The sequence below is a fragment of the Rhipicephalus sanguineus genome, chromosome 2 (genome assembly GCF_013339695.2).
Source record: "Rhipicephalus sanguineus isolate Rsan-2018 chromosome 2, BIME_Rsan_1.4, whole genome shotgun sequence".
NCBI lineage: Eukaryota > Metazoa > Arthropoda > Arachnida > Ixodida > Ixodidae > Rhipicephalus > Rhipicephalus sanguineus.
In genome coordinates, this window is record NC_051177.1 from 76,168,515 (window position 1) to 76,181,589 (window position 13,075).

A 13,075-nucleotide genomic window follows, 5' to 3' on the forward strand; every position below is an offset into this window, starting at 1 on the left:
TGGTCGTGAAACAGATGGACACGAGCTATTGTCATGCTGTGGAACTGAACCCGTGGACCCCACAAAGCGCTACAACAAGAAGCAAAAAATATATATATATGTAGAAGTGAGGTCAGCAAGCTTCTGGTTGTACAACAAGCACAAGGGAGGCATAGACCTGAATTACTTCCCAATTAGCCTGTATCGCATAAAAATGAAGACTAAGAAGTGGCCTGTAAAGCTAATTTCTGACTTAACTGAAATCACCTTGGTGGACAGTTTGCTCAATTACAAGGAAGACAGCAAAGAGGCAGGCTACATGAAAAGCCAAGTGCTTTGCCTGCTAGACTTTACGATGCAGGTAGCAGAAGCTCTCATCAGAGGCTCACAAGAAAGCAAGCAGTGTGGAAGGCCAGCAGCATTGTAACATATGGAAAAATTGCCCACACGAACCACAGCAAAGGCACCACAGTAAACAGCCAAGCGGTCTTCTCTTTCTTTTATCTATAAGAAAGCTACACAAGATGACCTCTTCAATACAGACAGTATACAGCACACTGTGGCCTTTTCCATTTTGACAAATACCAGCACACAAGAACGCTTAGGCACCACAATGTGCCGAAAGATTTTGAAGCCTTCTTCAGGCGCCCCCTGCACAAATTATTCAGCTGCTTGTTCAGGTATCATTTCATTTCATGATTGCATGGGAATGTGTTTTCATGTGATAGCACCGCACAGAAGCACAACAAATAGACAATGTACTGGAATTGTCGCTCAGCCATACACCAGTGTGCCTCAAGGTGAGCTCTCAGTGAGAAGCTAATCGCCTTGAGATCGAGCAGAGTTGGCACCTAGTGGCGAACGAACGAAGCCCCGAAGCGTGGATGCCAGTGGCTCGTCACCTCTTCAGCAGCAGTGTGTGTTGCCATTCGAGAATTCACGAAGGAAGTTGACGGGGATGATTTCGTTAACCTTGAGTGAACTCATTCTTCCCTTTTTGTAATGGAAGTTCATTAAGTCAGTCGCTTTTATAAAGTAGTGATGCAAAAGCATTTGTTTAATGTGACTGCACCACATACGCTTGCCATTTTTAAACACGTTGTGAGACATCTGCAATTCCGTGTCGCAGTAACCTCGCCTCTGAGCCCAATTCTGATGCGTGGTGGGGACTGTGTTACGTTTATGGTCGATGATGACGAAGTTGTTGATGGTTTATGGCAACGAAGATGGTGACAAAAAAGTCTACGGCAAGTTGACTTACAAGAAAACAATAGCAGAACTGAACTGTCCATGCCCCGCAGGACGCTAATAAAACCTCAAGTTGTTCGGATACGGTTGGTCGCGGCGCATACCTCAATTTGTTGTATTGCACCTTGCGAGGCAGCTTCTGCTAATCAAATATAAGCTACAGCAACTTCAACTTTGGTAGCATATTAGGCCTCAATCATTTCTGAAAAATTCATTAAAAGATTCAGAGGACAAACATCAACATGAGCAGTGGCGATAAACTCCCTCGCACATGTTCATTCATCGCTTACATGGTCAATGCATTTCTGGCTCGCGAGACGACATTTTTTGCTCTGTAGGAGTAGGAAATACGGAAGGATATAGAGAATCTACTCACTCTGTTGGCGGTACGCCGTAGGGTGAAGAGGTGAGAGCAAGTATCGATGCAAGGTGGTGCCTTTTGAGGAAGGCACAGAAGGGTCCACAGAACTGCTCACCACACAAACACAACACAATAGTAGCATCGTAACAATGTGGGTATCCTTTGAAATCTTGAATCCAATGGACTGCTCACCACAAAAACACAAACACAACACAACAGTAGTGTCGTGACAATGTGGGTATCCTCTGAAACCTTGAATCCACAGGACTGCTCACCACATGAAACACAATACAACAGTAGACTCACTGACAATGTGGGCGTCCTCTGGAATTGTGAATCACATCTTCAAAGAGGACAACTGGCATCCCTGCAGAACCGGTCTTGGCATCTTGTTTGTGCAATCCAGTAGATCCTGCTTCGGTTGCCTTGTAAACTTAAGCACAAACTTCAAAGTCGGGGGTGGTACTTCCTAAAGATCTGCGCATCATTGCCAAAAGGTTACCTTTCAAACACCAGTAGAGGATCTGCAGAAGGCACACACATTCGTCAACTTTTACTGCACATGACCAACTACCATGCGATCTCATAACTCTGGTTATTTTCTTGCTTCCACTTGCTTTGTGCCGGTTTGTACGCAAGCACCCAACCCATTCATGTCCCTATCAGACGTCTTAGAGGGTGCCAGTTCATTTTCTGCTGTCTGCATTTGAAATCTCTCCGGGTGACTTGTAGTCGTGGGGTACCAATTAACCCCAATGCACATACTGTCTCACTGTCTGTCAAAACGGTGACACCTCATTATGCGAAGTTTCTTGCATGGAATGCGTAGAGGCCATGGGACTGTATGGGCAGTATAACGGTTGCTTGCCTTCACGCCGTCGCAGATGTAATGGAGCTGGCACTTACACACGAAGGTCTCGGGGCACACGTGGCACTGAAATGACCATTTGCCCCGTGGATGCGAATGCACGCTATATGACGCGATGGTTCGGTTGTGGATCGCATAACCATACTGGTGGCACTGGTGGAGGCATATACCCCTGACGCGATGCTCGATACTTGACAGCTGGCAATCGGCCACCGCGATGCAGGTCATATGCGTGTCATTCCAATCCCAAAGAAAAAAACTGCATCTACGCAAACACTAATAACGTAAGAGGAAACATCAAGCACATCGTTCGTTTGTGACTCCGTAAAATAAAACAAAGCTCGACTGGGTAGTGACAAAGCAAAGTTTGAGCTTGCTGGAATAACTAAGCAAAGAAATTGCATAAATGCAAGCAAGCTATGAAAAGTGCTGAACAAGTAAACTGAGACCAATATTACTTAGCAATATTGGTGGCATACACTTGTCAGTACAATATTCAGTTACCGAAGTTTGTCTTAAAAGTTTGCTTTACAGAACCTGCAATATTCTCACTTAATGCGTGTATGGAAATGTCGCTAGAAAATAATTACAGTGCAACGGTGTATGCATTTACATTAAAGAGGCTGCCATTTTGTTTTACCACCAGTACAGTAAAATAGAGCAAGCTCTGAGAAAGGCAAGATAGTGTATGGCAACGTCATGTGATAAGAGCCGGTAGGGCAAGGGTAATGTAGGAAGGCTATCACTAACCAGTGAACATTTTGCAGAGTTGCTCAACGGTGTTTTAACACTGAAAGTGTTAGTGGCATCATGGTACAGAAGACAAAGTAAAAAAAAAATGATAGCGAGGAATTCTAGTGCTTTTTGAAGTAGAGCTTAGTTGCATGTGTGCATGTGAACCACCAAGGGTCGTTCACATGCACATAAATCTTAATTACTTGAGCTTCGCGAGCATCGGAGTGAAGTCGCCACGACCAGGTATCAAACATGAGACGTTGCGCTGCGCAGCACACCACAGCCACGACAGCATGTGTACGGTTGCAAAGCTTGAACAATTTGTCAAGAATGAACTGAACATGCACATCATTTGAACGTCAGGATAAAAAACGCAACTTTCTCAGTGTAAGGAACGGAGATTGCCGTGCCATAGCATAGTACTAGAAGTGTCATCAAATGTCATTCTTGCATCAAGCCAAGAGATACGTACCAAACTCGGAAGCGCCTTCCGGGCTCCACCTAAAAACAAAGAAAACATATCAACGAAAGGAAAAAACAAAGAAATAGGCCACAAGTGTAAGTGTTGTCAATCCGAAACATGACAACGTGCTCTTACAGGCACCCGGTAACAGCAGCAATGAGACAAAAGTTGGAAATAGTTGCACGTTAACAGGAAATTAGCAGAAGGTAGCAACATTTTCATATCTTTTTCCAGCCATGGCTACGGAAAACGCGAGTACGACTTTTCACACAACAGAACGAGAGCATGCACAAACAGGTAAACAAGTGTATTAACGGTAAGGGATATCATTATTCTACGAAGGTTCATCTCAACAACTGAGACACGAAGCTGCCAGCTTTATAGAACATAAAACACGCAATTCGATAAAGTTTACGTACGCCGTGTCAGCCATCAAGGAGGTCTCAACGTTGTCGTCCATCGTGCCCATCGTTGCCATCGTGCAACGTGATCATGACGTCGATTGCGATGTCCTATAGTAAAAAAGTTTAAATTCGCATTCTCGCAGACAATGTAATATTAAACAAATTAAAAAAAATTTTTGAGCTTATAAAATGTATGCTACAAACGTAAATATTTTTAAACTGCTTCCATCGATAAACTAACACGCAAAATGGCGGCCGTGACGTCCATTTAACGTTGAGTATGGCGTTTGCAGTAAATAAACGTAGCCCCTGAGACTTGTTACTGAGACTCGGAAAAAGCTAGCACTTGAGACAGTGCTTGAGACTTTGAAAACCAATAATACCGAAACCGAAACACACTCGCAGGTTGCGCGTGTGGGAGCGCCCGATGCGCGGCGATCAAGCGGGATCGCAGCCAGGAATGGCGTCGCCGATGAGCGTCGCGAAGCGCCGCTGGGAACCAGTATTGCGCTCGAGCGTGCCGCCGTCGGTGGGCACGGCCACAGGAAGCAGGAGGTGACGGGGACGGCAGCAAATCGACGACGCTGGCGCCCCGACAAGCCGGCACGACGGTGCTGGGTGTTTCGCCGTAATCGTGACATCGGTGCTTGTGGTGGTGCTCTTCTACTGCGCGCCACTGTCAACAACAACGCGGCTTGTGCGCGTGGCCGCAACCATGTGTTGCCGCCTCCCGAGGCGACCGATCATCGCATCGGCGTCGCCAACGCGCTCGTCAGCAGCGCAGGCCGAGGAGAGGCGCCCTAGAGGCTATTTTTGAACCCCTCCATGCGCCCGGAAAGCCCTGACCCACGCCAATGGATCTCAAGTCGGAGTCGGACTTTTACGTTGGCTGCCGGGCGCTCGCGCCCGTCGCTGCATACTTTGGACTCAGTATTGACAAGGTATGCGAGCTGCGAACGACGTGTCGTTCTTATTCATTTTAACCTTGCGGGGATATTGTACACGCTTGGTAACCGCGACTGGTGGGGCGGAACGTGTCGGTGTTGTGCTGCATGAGTCGTCACGAATTGTCGAGGGCCGTGTTCAGTAATAGTTCTGACGTGCGCGAAACGAGAAAAACATGCGTCCAGACGTGGCGCGTCGCACACGCGTTAATTTGCATTGTTACGTTGTGTATCTGCATCCGTTGCAATCGATTAGAAATGTTGAGATGCACGCTTGTGTGTACAAAGCCGCACCCAGCCTTGGCGCACATACGCCCAGGAAAACATCTTGCGTAACAAACGCGTGAGCGTCCGTTATGCCGCGAGCATACGCCCACCGCATGTGACACCCACAATTTTTCACGTGTGGACGTGTGCACGCTTTAAACGAAAATCGCGCTGTAGATTATTCTACCACAACGCGAATCTCGAGGCCTGCAGCGTGTGATCTGTAGGTTTCTTGGCTTCAGGATGGTGCATCCTAATAAAATATGGTATTCCTGAGTTGCCATAGTAAGATAATGTAAGTATGTACACGTTTGTGCTTTGTTTAGTTTTTTTAGCGCATAAACTTTGTAGGAACAGTCTTCTCTACTGTTCACATTCATTTCGTGCTCTAAAAGGCTAATTTTTACTGTTCTGAGGTAGCGATCGAGGTTGCCCTGTATAGCTTTGTGTGCGATTTTTCATCAACGTTTTGCGATTACTAGCCTTTTGCCTATGTTTTCGCAGTTTCTGGTTTGGTCAAGTATTAAAAAATAAAGCAACGAATCAATGCACCGCGGGTGTTCTCGATGGCGCTTCAACCTCGTATAGCGTCTTCGTTCTACCTTTCAGAGAAAGAGAGCTCGGCTGCCGCTTGTATAATACGTGACATGAATAATGGATTCCATTTCGGACTCGGCGCTGTTTTCCGCTCATTGTTTTCATGGAGCCGACATTGCTGAGCTAGTGAGAGTCCGCTGATGCTTGCACGTGCACCGAACACAATGGGAAGCTGTTGCTGCTGCTGATAGCGCCCTGTGGATGTACCGCGGTATCAGCGCAGCGCTCGAAATAGGGTTCTTGCATGGGACGTACGTGTCCGGTGCGTTGACTAAGATTGGACGCGTAAATAGCACCTACCTCGCATGAACCTTGAACGATTGTATAGACTCTAAAGCACCTCTGACGAGGGTCGGCATGTTGATTACAGTACTTGAATTATTGAACAGCACAGAAGGAGGATGCAGTGAGATATTAAAGCAGGCACGAGTTCATTTAGCTTGGTCCAAAGTATGAGTAAATCAGAGTTCTTTTTTTTTTTATCAGATCAGTCAATATTAAGAAAGTGAGCATCTAGCTAGTACGTGTGCTTTGCATAGTGCTTTTTTCTACTTTTCTTACTGTATTTCTTTTTCTCTCGGCAGTTCAACCGCTAAGAAAGGCACGCATTAAATGCCAGGCAGTCAGTCATTAACTTGTACATGCTACTGCTTGGCTATAAAATGCAGCTGATTCGGCGCTTCAGTCGAACGTTTCACAGCTGTTTCTGCGCGTTCACTTCGCGCTCTCAAAAGCCGCCTTGCAATGAACGGAATTCCTGTGCACAAGATTCTGTGAGCAGTGCTTAAACGCAGCACACGTATCCTTGAACTTGTTTTGACCAGCTACATCGGAGCTGTCTGTCATTCTAAGCATTCTCGAGGGTAACACGTGCGTCTGGTTGCCTGAAAACTGAAATTGAAAGGGCAATAAAAATAAAAAAAACAAGGTTGAACAGCCATACCGGCACACATGTCACTGTTGTAAGGCTTCACCCACGTTCTGCAGTTATTTCACGTCTCGGTGTCGGTCGGGAAATCCCGTTTCAACAGTCGGCAATTGCGCAAAAGTTCTTCATTAATATTCTGCGGGCGCATCGCTGTGGATGGTCAGCGCAGTTGGCTGTCTTAGTGTAGCGCATGAAGATTGTGAGTTATTGCTAGAAGAAATAATGTAGAAACTGAAATTATAAGTAGTTTAAACTCCACTCGCCATCTCACGCCAGGGGAAAGAGAGAAAAAAAAAAACAGTAACCAACGTGATCGAGCGTGATCACAGTCCACTTTCATACATGCTGCCAAGCCACCTGCAGCTTCACACTGGCGATTATGCGAATAATTTCAACGAGTTGCCGCGTTGGACAGTGAAGCTTCGTTACAGAGGCTGAGTGCACCAAAATGGCGACGCTGCGGTCACGCGCGATTCCTTGTGTTTGCAAAGTCTCGAATGCAGTGCGACGGGAACTGCTCTGCGCAAACAACGGCTCGCACAGTGAGAGTGTCCGCTTTTAGTGGTCCTAAACTTTTGCATACGCACCGTCTTTCTTTCTTTTGATCGCGGAAGTAAGTGTTTGCTTGCCGTGAAGTTTGCGTTGTAATGAACTCTGAACATAAAAGCGTTTGTCTTGCGTATTGCAGCCCGTAGGGTGGTTCGGGTAAATTGACTTTTCGTGTCTAGCGATTCGATTGTGGTCAAGACTCGCCTGCGAAGCATTTGGGGCTGCGACTTTGCTCGTAGTTTTGTGTTGTTTCAAGCGCGACGACTCGGTGACTAGAAGCTCTCTTCACTGCAAGCTTTATATGCTTGCAGTGAAACTCACTTAAATGAATGCAGAGACTGTTACGATGGGTTTCGTTTTTTTATTCCGTTTCCGAACAACACTTCAGCGTCAATCACGCGTTCAGCTTATAAACATTGATATGTGCTAACTGCGCCTGCGCGGTACTTTGTCGCAGGCTCAGATAATGCCGCGAGTCAGACGTGTACCTCAAAGGGCAACAGCTGCTCTAAGGTTTAGGCCATGCGGAGCTGGAGAATCAACGCTTGCCTAAGTAGGCGACTAACTTCAGAAGATAGTATCCTAACTGCCGTGTTCACTACCGTGCTTTACTGGGACATTGCAGTATCAGTGGTATTAGCTGGTATAATGGGTTAGGGATCTATAATGGGTGAATCGTAACCACCCGACAGTTACTTAAATCGGCGACCATTTAGGACAGACAAAGAGAGATATTAACGGGAAAACCGGATAATGGCACAAGCCCGATTCCCCTGTATACAGCCTGCTATGCGAGCATTCTTCAATAATTGAGATAGCTATCGACCAAGTGTTCATTATAGACCAAGTGTTCACGCTAGTTTGCAGCATTTTTTTAAAGCCCCACGCGACTCTCTGCGCACAAAAGGCAAACATAGTGCTCGCATTTTTTTTTTCTCGAGATCTTTTGTCTCGTGTCCGCGCTGTTCGACAAGATTGAACAAAACCAGCTAGCCCGGCATCGCATACCTTACTGCAAGTTTATGACAGGGAACACTGACAGGCACCCGTTTGTAGCACAAAGCTACGAGGAAATCCGTAAGGATATCTCAGAAAGCAAAGCTTCCTATAGTTAACTTAAAAATTCGTCCTCGCCCGGGGATCGAACCCGGGACAAACGCCTTTCCGGGGTTGTCGAACGGGTGGATGACAACTTTCCCTTTCATAACCCCAAGTCCAAGTTGCGGGATTCCGCAGGACCAGTTTAATTGCTTTACTGCAAGTTTGCAGGGTTAATAGAATCTTTTTAGCGGTGCCGGTGTACCCTTGCCTCAAGTATGAAAATACCGTACCGCCGCGGTCGGCGCGTATAGCTTTCTTCAAAACTTTTCGGCCGCGCGATTTTCCGATTGCGTACGGTAACGTGATAAAATGATTAAAGTGACAGGTCTTGTAGCCTAAAAGAACTACGTGCCGGCCACAACGGTGCGGTAATCCAGTACTTATCGTACGGTAAACCGGCACTGCTAAAGGCCCCAATGTCCTACACTACACAAGGGGCGTAACTAGAATTTTTTTTTTTCAAGGGGAGGTTCAGCCAACTTTTATGTGTGATTAGTGCGTGTGTATGTGGGTACATATATACACACGCAAAATTTAAGGAATTTGGGGGAGGGGGGAGGGGTCCCCCGGCTACGCCAATGTCCTACACTGTACAAACGGACGTATTGTGTTTTCCTGGTGCAACAAGCGTGGTTGTTGTTTTGCAGTTCAACTTCCTGTTCTGCCAAATTGCGTTCCTGCTGTTCTCCTTCCCCTACCGACTGCTCCTGCATCCGTCGAGGGTGTCCCCGACAACAAGGCACGCCGTGGCACTCACCGTCGGACTCGCCTTCGGTTATTTCTGCTTCGGATAGTGAGTACACGCATACAGTGACGTCATACAGTGACGTCATTGCTCGCTATATGGGCCCACTTGGCGGAACCGCCTGAAAGCGTTGTTGCATCCGCGCGTCGTCGTACGCCCGGGTTGCGGCAGCGCGCGTGGGTGGCGTGAATGCTTGGCACCTATTCCTCCGGCGGCGAATGAGCTGCAGGCGACGTAGATCTGTGTGTCTCGGCTCTGAACTTTTCGCTCTTCCTTAACCACTTAAGACGCTATGTACACATTTGCGTGCACCACTTGTTTTTGCTATTTGTAACGACTAGGGGCCGCCCCCCTGCCCATGTCTCGCCAAAAACAAAAGCTCTTTGTCAGAACTACATTATGACTGACTCGTTCCAACTCGCCCAACAAGCAACGTGGCTAAGAAAGAGCACGACACATTGAGCATTCGATGAATTGAACCCCCGGTATAATAAATTTGTCTTCAATCAACTTCATTTAGCAGTGTACTGTTGCGTACGATCCATTTGCTCAAGGCACTACCATATTTGACGAGTCGTTCGACGTGCCGCTTCCCGCGACCCACGTCAAAAGTATAATTTTTCTTTGTTCAACTTGAACATAACCGAAAACGAATCTGCACTATACTTCTAGCCTGAGATTTGATTCTATTTATGCAAAAACAGAGCATGAATGGCTTCGTAATAAATAGATATTTAATTACAAAGTAATTAGGAACATGGACGTCCGGAGGGGCAGCAAGGGGGAGGGGGGACGGCTGCCCCGCTTTGGAATTTCGGATAATATTTTTCTATGCAGTCGCAATAAGCTATACACGGCTTGATTAGCACACTCAGGTCCTGGCCTTCAGGATTGCCATTCGATTTCGCGCGTTACTATCGAATAATCTGCCTGTCATGTCACGGCAGTGAAAGAAAGGCTGCCAGTGCTGGATAATCCCTCCTGCGAATGCACTCCCCCTGAAAAAATTCTGTGGATGCCCTTGATTAGGAATGATTTCTAAAACACACATAAGTGAACGTATTACGACATTATTTTTGTGGCAATGTAACATGGAGTGCCTTGAAATAGCATTGTATCGATTTGACGCACTTGCAGACAGTTCTTCATAGGTGGCGTCTGAAAGGGTTAGACAGAGCCAAAAGTAAGGGACACGCGTGAGCATCGTATGAAACGTATGGCGCGCGCGGTTATGAAAAACGCGATGCTTTTCCTGTACACTTCGCGGGGCAGGTGTTTCGGTGATTATCATAATATTTGCTACAGCGTCCCCTTTGAAACAGGGCCGCGACAGGCAGCCACCCAACTTGTAGTATAACCTCGTCGTGTTTTGTCCGCCGCTGAGGTGTATACAGTGGTCACAGTGCTCGGCTGCTCACGCGAAAGTCGCGGGTTCGATACCGCACGCGGCGGTCTCGTTTCGATAGAGGCGAAATGCTAGGGACCCGTGTACTGCGCGATGTCAGAGCACGTTCAAGAACACCAGATGGTCGAAATTTCCGGAGCCCTCCACTATACGGCGTGCCTGATAATCATATCTTAGTTTTGGCACGTAAAATCCCCATATATTAACCTGGTGCTTTTTAACTTATTGCAGTCCAGCATGCCGATTATTTATTTATTATTTATTTATTATTTATTTATTTATTTATTTATTTATTTATTTATTTATTTATTTATTTATTTATTTATTTTCTTGCAGGCCTTCATTCTGTAATGTAGTGTTATCTACGGCTGCAGTAACGGCTCTGGTTTTTATCACTTCTTTAGCGGTTTATTTTCCTCCGATACTCTAAACATATCTCTCGCTTATCTCGAACGCTGGACGGCTGACACTTCCCGCTAGTTGCGGCGCTACCCAGCAGCGCGCCTATAGTGGCTGCGGTCATTAGCCGGGCGCAGAAAGGCGGAGGAGATTTCTCACTCGTCAGAACGTGTACGCATCTCTGCAGACATAAACGTATCGAAACGGGAGCGCTGCAGCGCACTTACTCGCAGTTTTAAATGACGGACCCATAAACTAAAAGAACAGGGAGACAAAAAATCCACGAGAGCGGTAACGATCACTCCAACCACGCGTTAACTACAGGATAAATAATGATAGTGCAGTATGAAAGATGACAAAGCGCCGTGGTATTTGCGAGTGCCCAAAGGCAAAATTTTTCAGCGTGGAAGAGCGGCGGGCCGAGTGAAGGAACTGTAAGAACGTCCAAAGTTTTTATTATTATTATTATTATTATTATTATTATTATTATTATTATTATTATTATTATTATTATTATTATTATTATTATTATTATTATTATTATTTATGGATGTTCACAACCTTTGTTCACGCAGTACGTCAGTTTCTTGTTCAGTTTCTCGTCCGGTGTGGAAAAGTATACTTTTTGTGGCCTGGGTTAGGGTGGCTAGAAGAGTTTTCAGGCGTGAAAAGCGGCCGCCGAAACGGGTCCCCAAAGCGTGCCGATGCCGCTTGGGGCGCTGTAGGCGGGGGAGCAGGGGAGAAAAGGATAACATTCGCTCGTATAGACCGCTAACCATTACATCGGTGCTATACAGGTTGGCGATGCAGGCAGTAAAATTAAAAATAGAAGCGTGGGTAGAACAAAATGATGTTTTGGGAGAACTTCATAATGGATTTCGAATCGACAGGCGGTTAGACGATAATCTGTTTGTTCTTACCCAGTGTATAGAAATAGCAAAAATAGAAAACAGGCCCTTATGCGTAGCTTATCTTGATATCACCGGGGCGTATGACAACGTTAATCAGGAAATTTTGTGGGATATATTGAAAGAAGTGGGCATAGGGGACGACTGTATTCAGCTTTTGAGGGAAATATACCAAGAAAATACAGTTTGTATAGAATGGGAAGGAATAAGTAGCAAGGACAGCGTTGAAATTAGCAAGGGGCTGAGACAGGGATGTCCTTTGTCCCCGCTGTTATTCACGCTGTACATGGTGAGGATGGAAAAAGCGCTAGAAGGTAGCAACATTGGATTTAATTTGTCACACAAACAGGTCGGCACGATGGTTGAGCAGAAGCTCCCAGGTCTATTTTATGCTGATGATATTGTCTTATTTGCGGACAGTCAAGATGATATACAGCGACTGGCAGATATATGCGGAAGGGAATGTAAGGCTCTAGGACTAGGATTTAGTGCAACAAAATGTGGATTGATGGTATTCAATGATCACGAAGACCATGCGGTCATAATACAGGGCCAAAAAATACACAGGGTAAGCGAGTACAAGTACCTCGGAGTATGGGTAAATGAGGGGGACAGATATATGGAGGTACAAGAGAAAGCATCGGTAACAAAGGGAAAGAGGAATGCTGCAATTATGAAGCACAGAGCTTTATGGGGATACGATAGGTACGAGGTGCTTCGAGGGCTGTGGAAGGGTGTGATGGTTCCGGGCCTTACATTTGGGAACTCAGTGGTGTGCATGAAGTCAGAGGTACAATCAGGAATGGATGTAAATCAAAGGACGGTGGGCCGCCTCGCGTTGGGTGCTCACGGGAAGACGACAAATGAGGCTGTAAAGGGTGATATGGGATGGACAGGCTTTGAAGTGAGGGAAGCTCAGAGCAAAATGAGATTCGAAGAGAGGCTGAGGAAAATGAAGATGAGTAGATGGGCAGAGAAGGTTTTCAGGTATTTGTATAGAAAAAGCGTTGACACGCAGTGGAGAAAAAGAACTAGGAGGCTCACCAGTAAGTATACGGCTAGCAGTGCGGGCGATATGGCAACAAGGAGCATTAAGCGGAAGGTCACTGAGGCGGAGAGGACTTATTGGATGGCAGCGATGGAAAAGAAGCCGGCTCTGAGTAACTACCGAAAG

General features: G+C 46.3%; 2 protein-coding genes across 2 annotated transcripts in view; one reads left to right on the forward strand and one right to left on the reverse strand.

Annotated features, from left to right (window-relative positions):
* LOC119383195 (zinc finger protein 135-like) overlaps window positions 1-4,113 on the reverse strand; it is a 129,449-nt gene extending 125,336 nt beyond the window's left edge. The window contains exons 1-2 of the mRNA XM_049412446.1: window positions 4,074-4,113; window positions 3,664-3,692 (exon numbers count right to left, since the gene is read on the reverse strand). Coding sequence (XP_049268403.1) covers window positions 3,664-3,692; window positions 4,074-4,087 — 43 coding nt within the window. The 5' untranslated portion in view covers window positions 4,088-4,113. The remainder of the gene's footprint in view (window positions 1-3,663; window positions 3,693-4,073) is intronic.
* Window positions 4,114-4,505: 392 nt separating this feature from the next.
* Window positions 4,506-13,075, forward strand: part of LOC119383200 (lysophospholipid acyltransferase 6) — a 56,731-nt gene continuing 48,161 nt past the window's right edge. Inside the window, exons 1-2 of the mRNA XM_037651237.2 lie at window positions 4,506-4,999; window positions 9,092-9,237. Of these exons, the coding sequence (XP_037507165.1) occupies window positions 4,913-4,999; window positions 9,092-9,237 (233 nt within the window). The 5' untranslated portion in view covers window positions 4,506-4,912. The remainder of the gene's footprint in view (window positions 5,000-9,091; window positions 9,238-13,075) is intronic.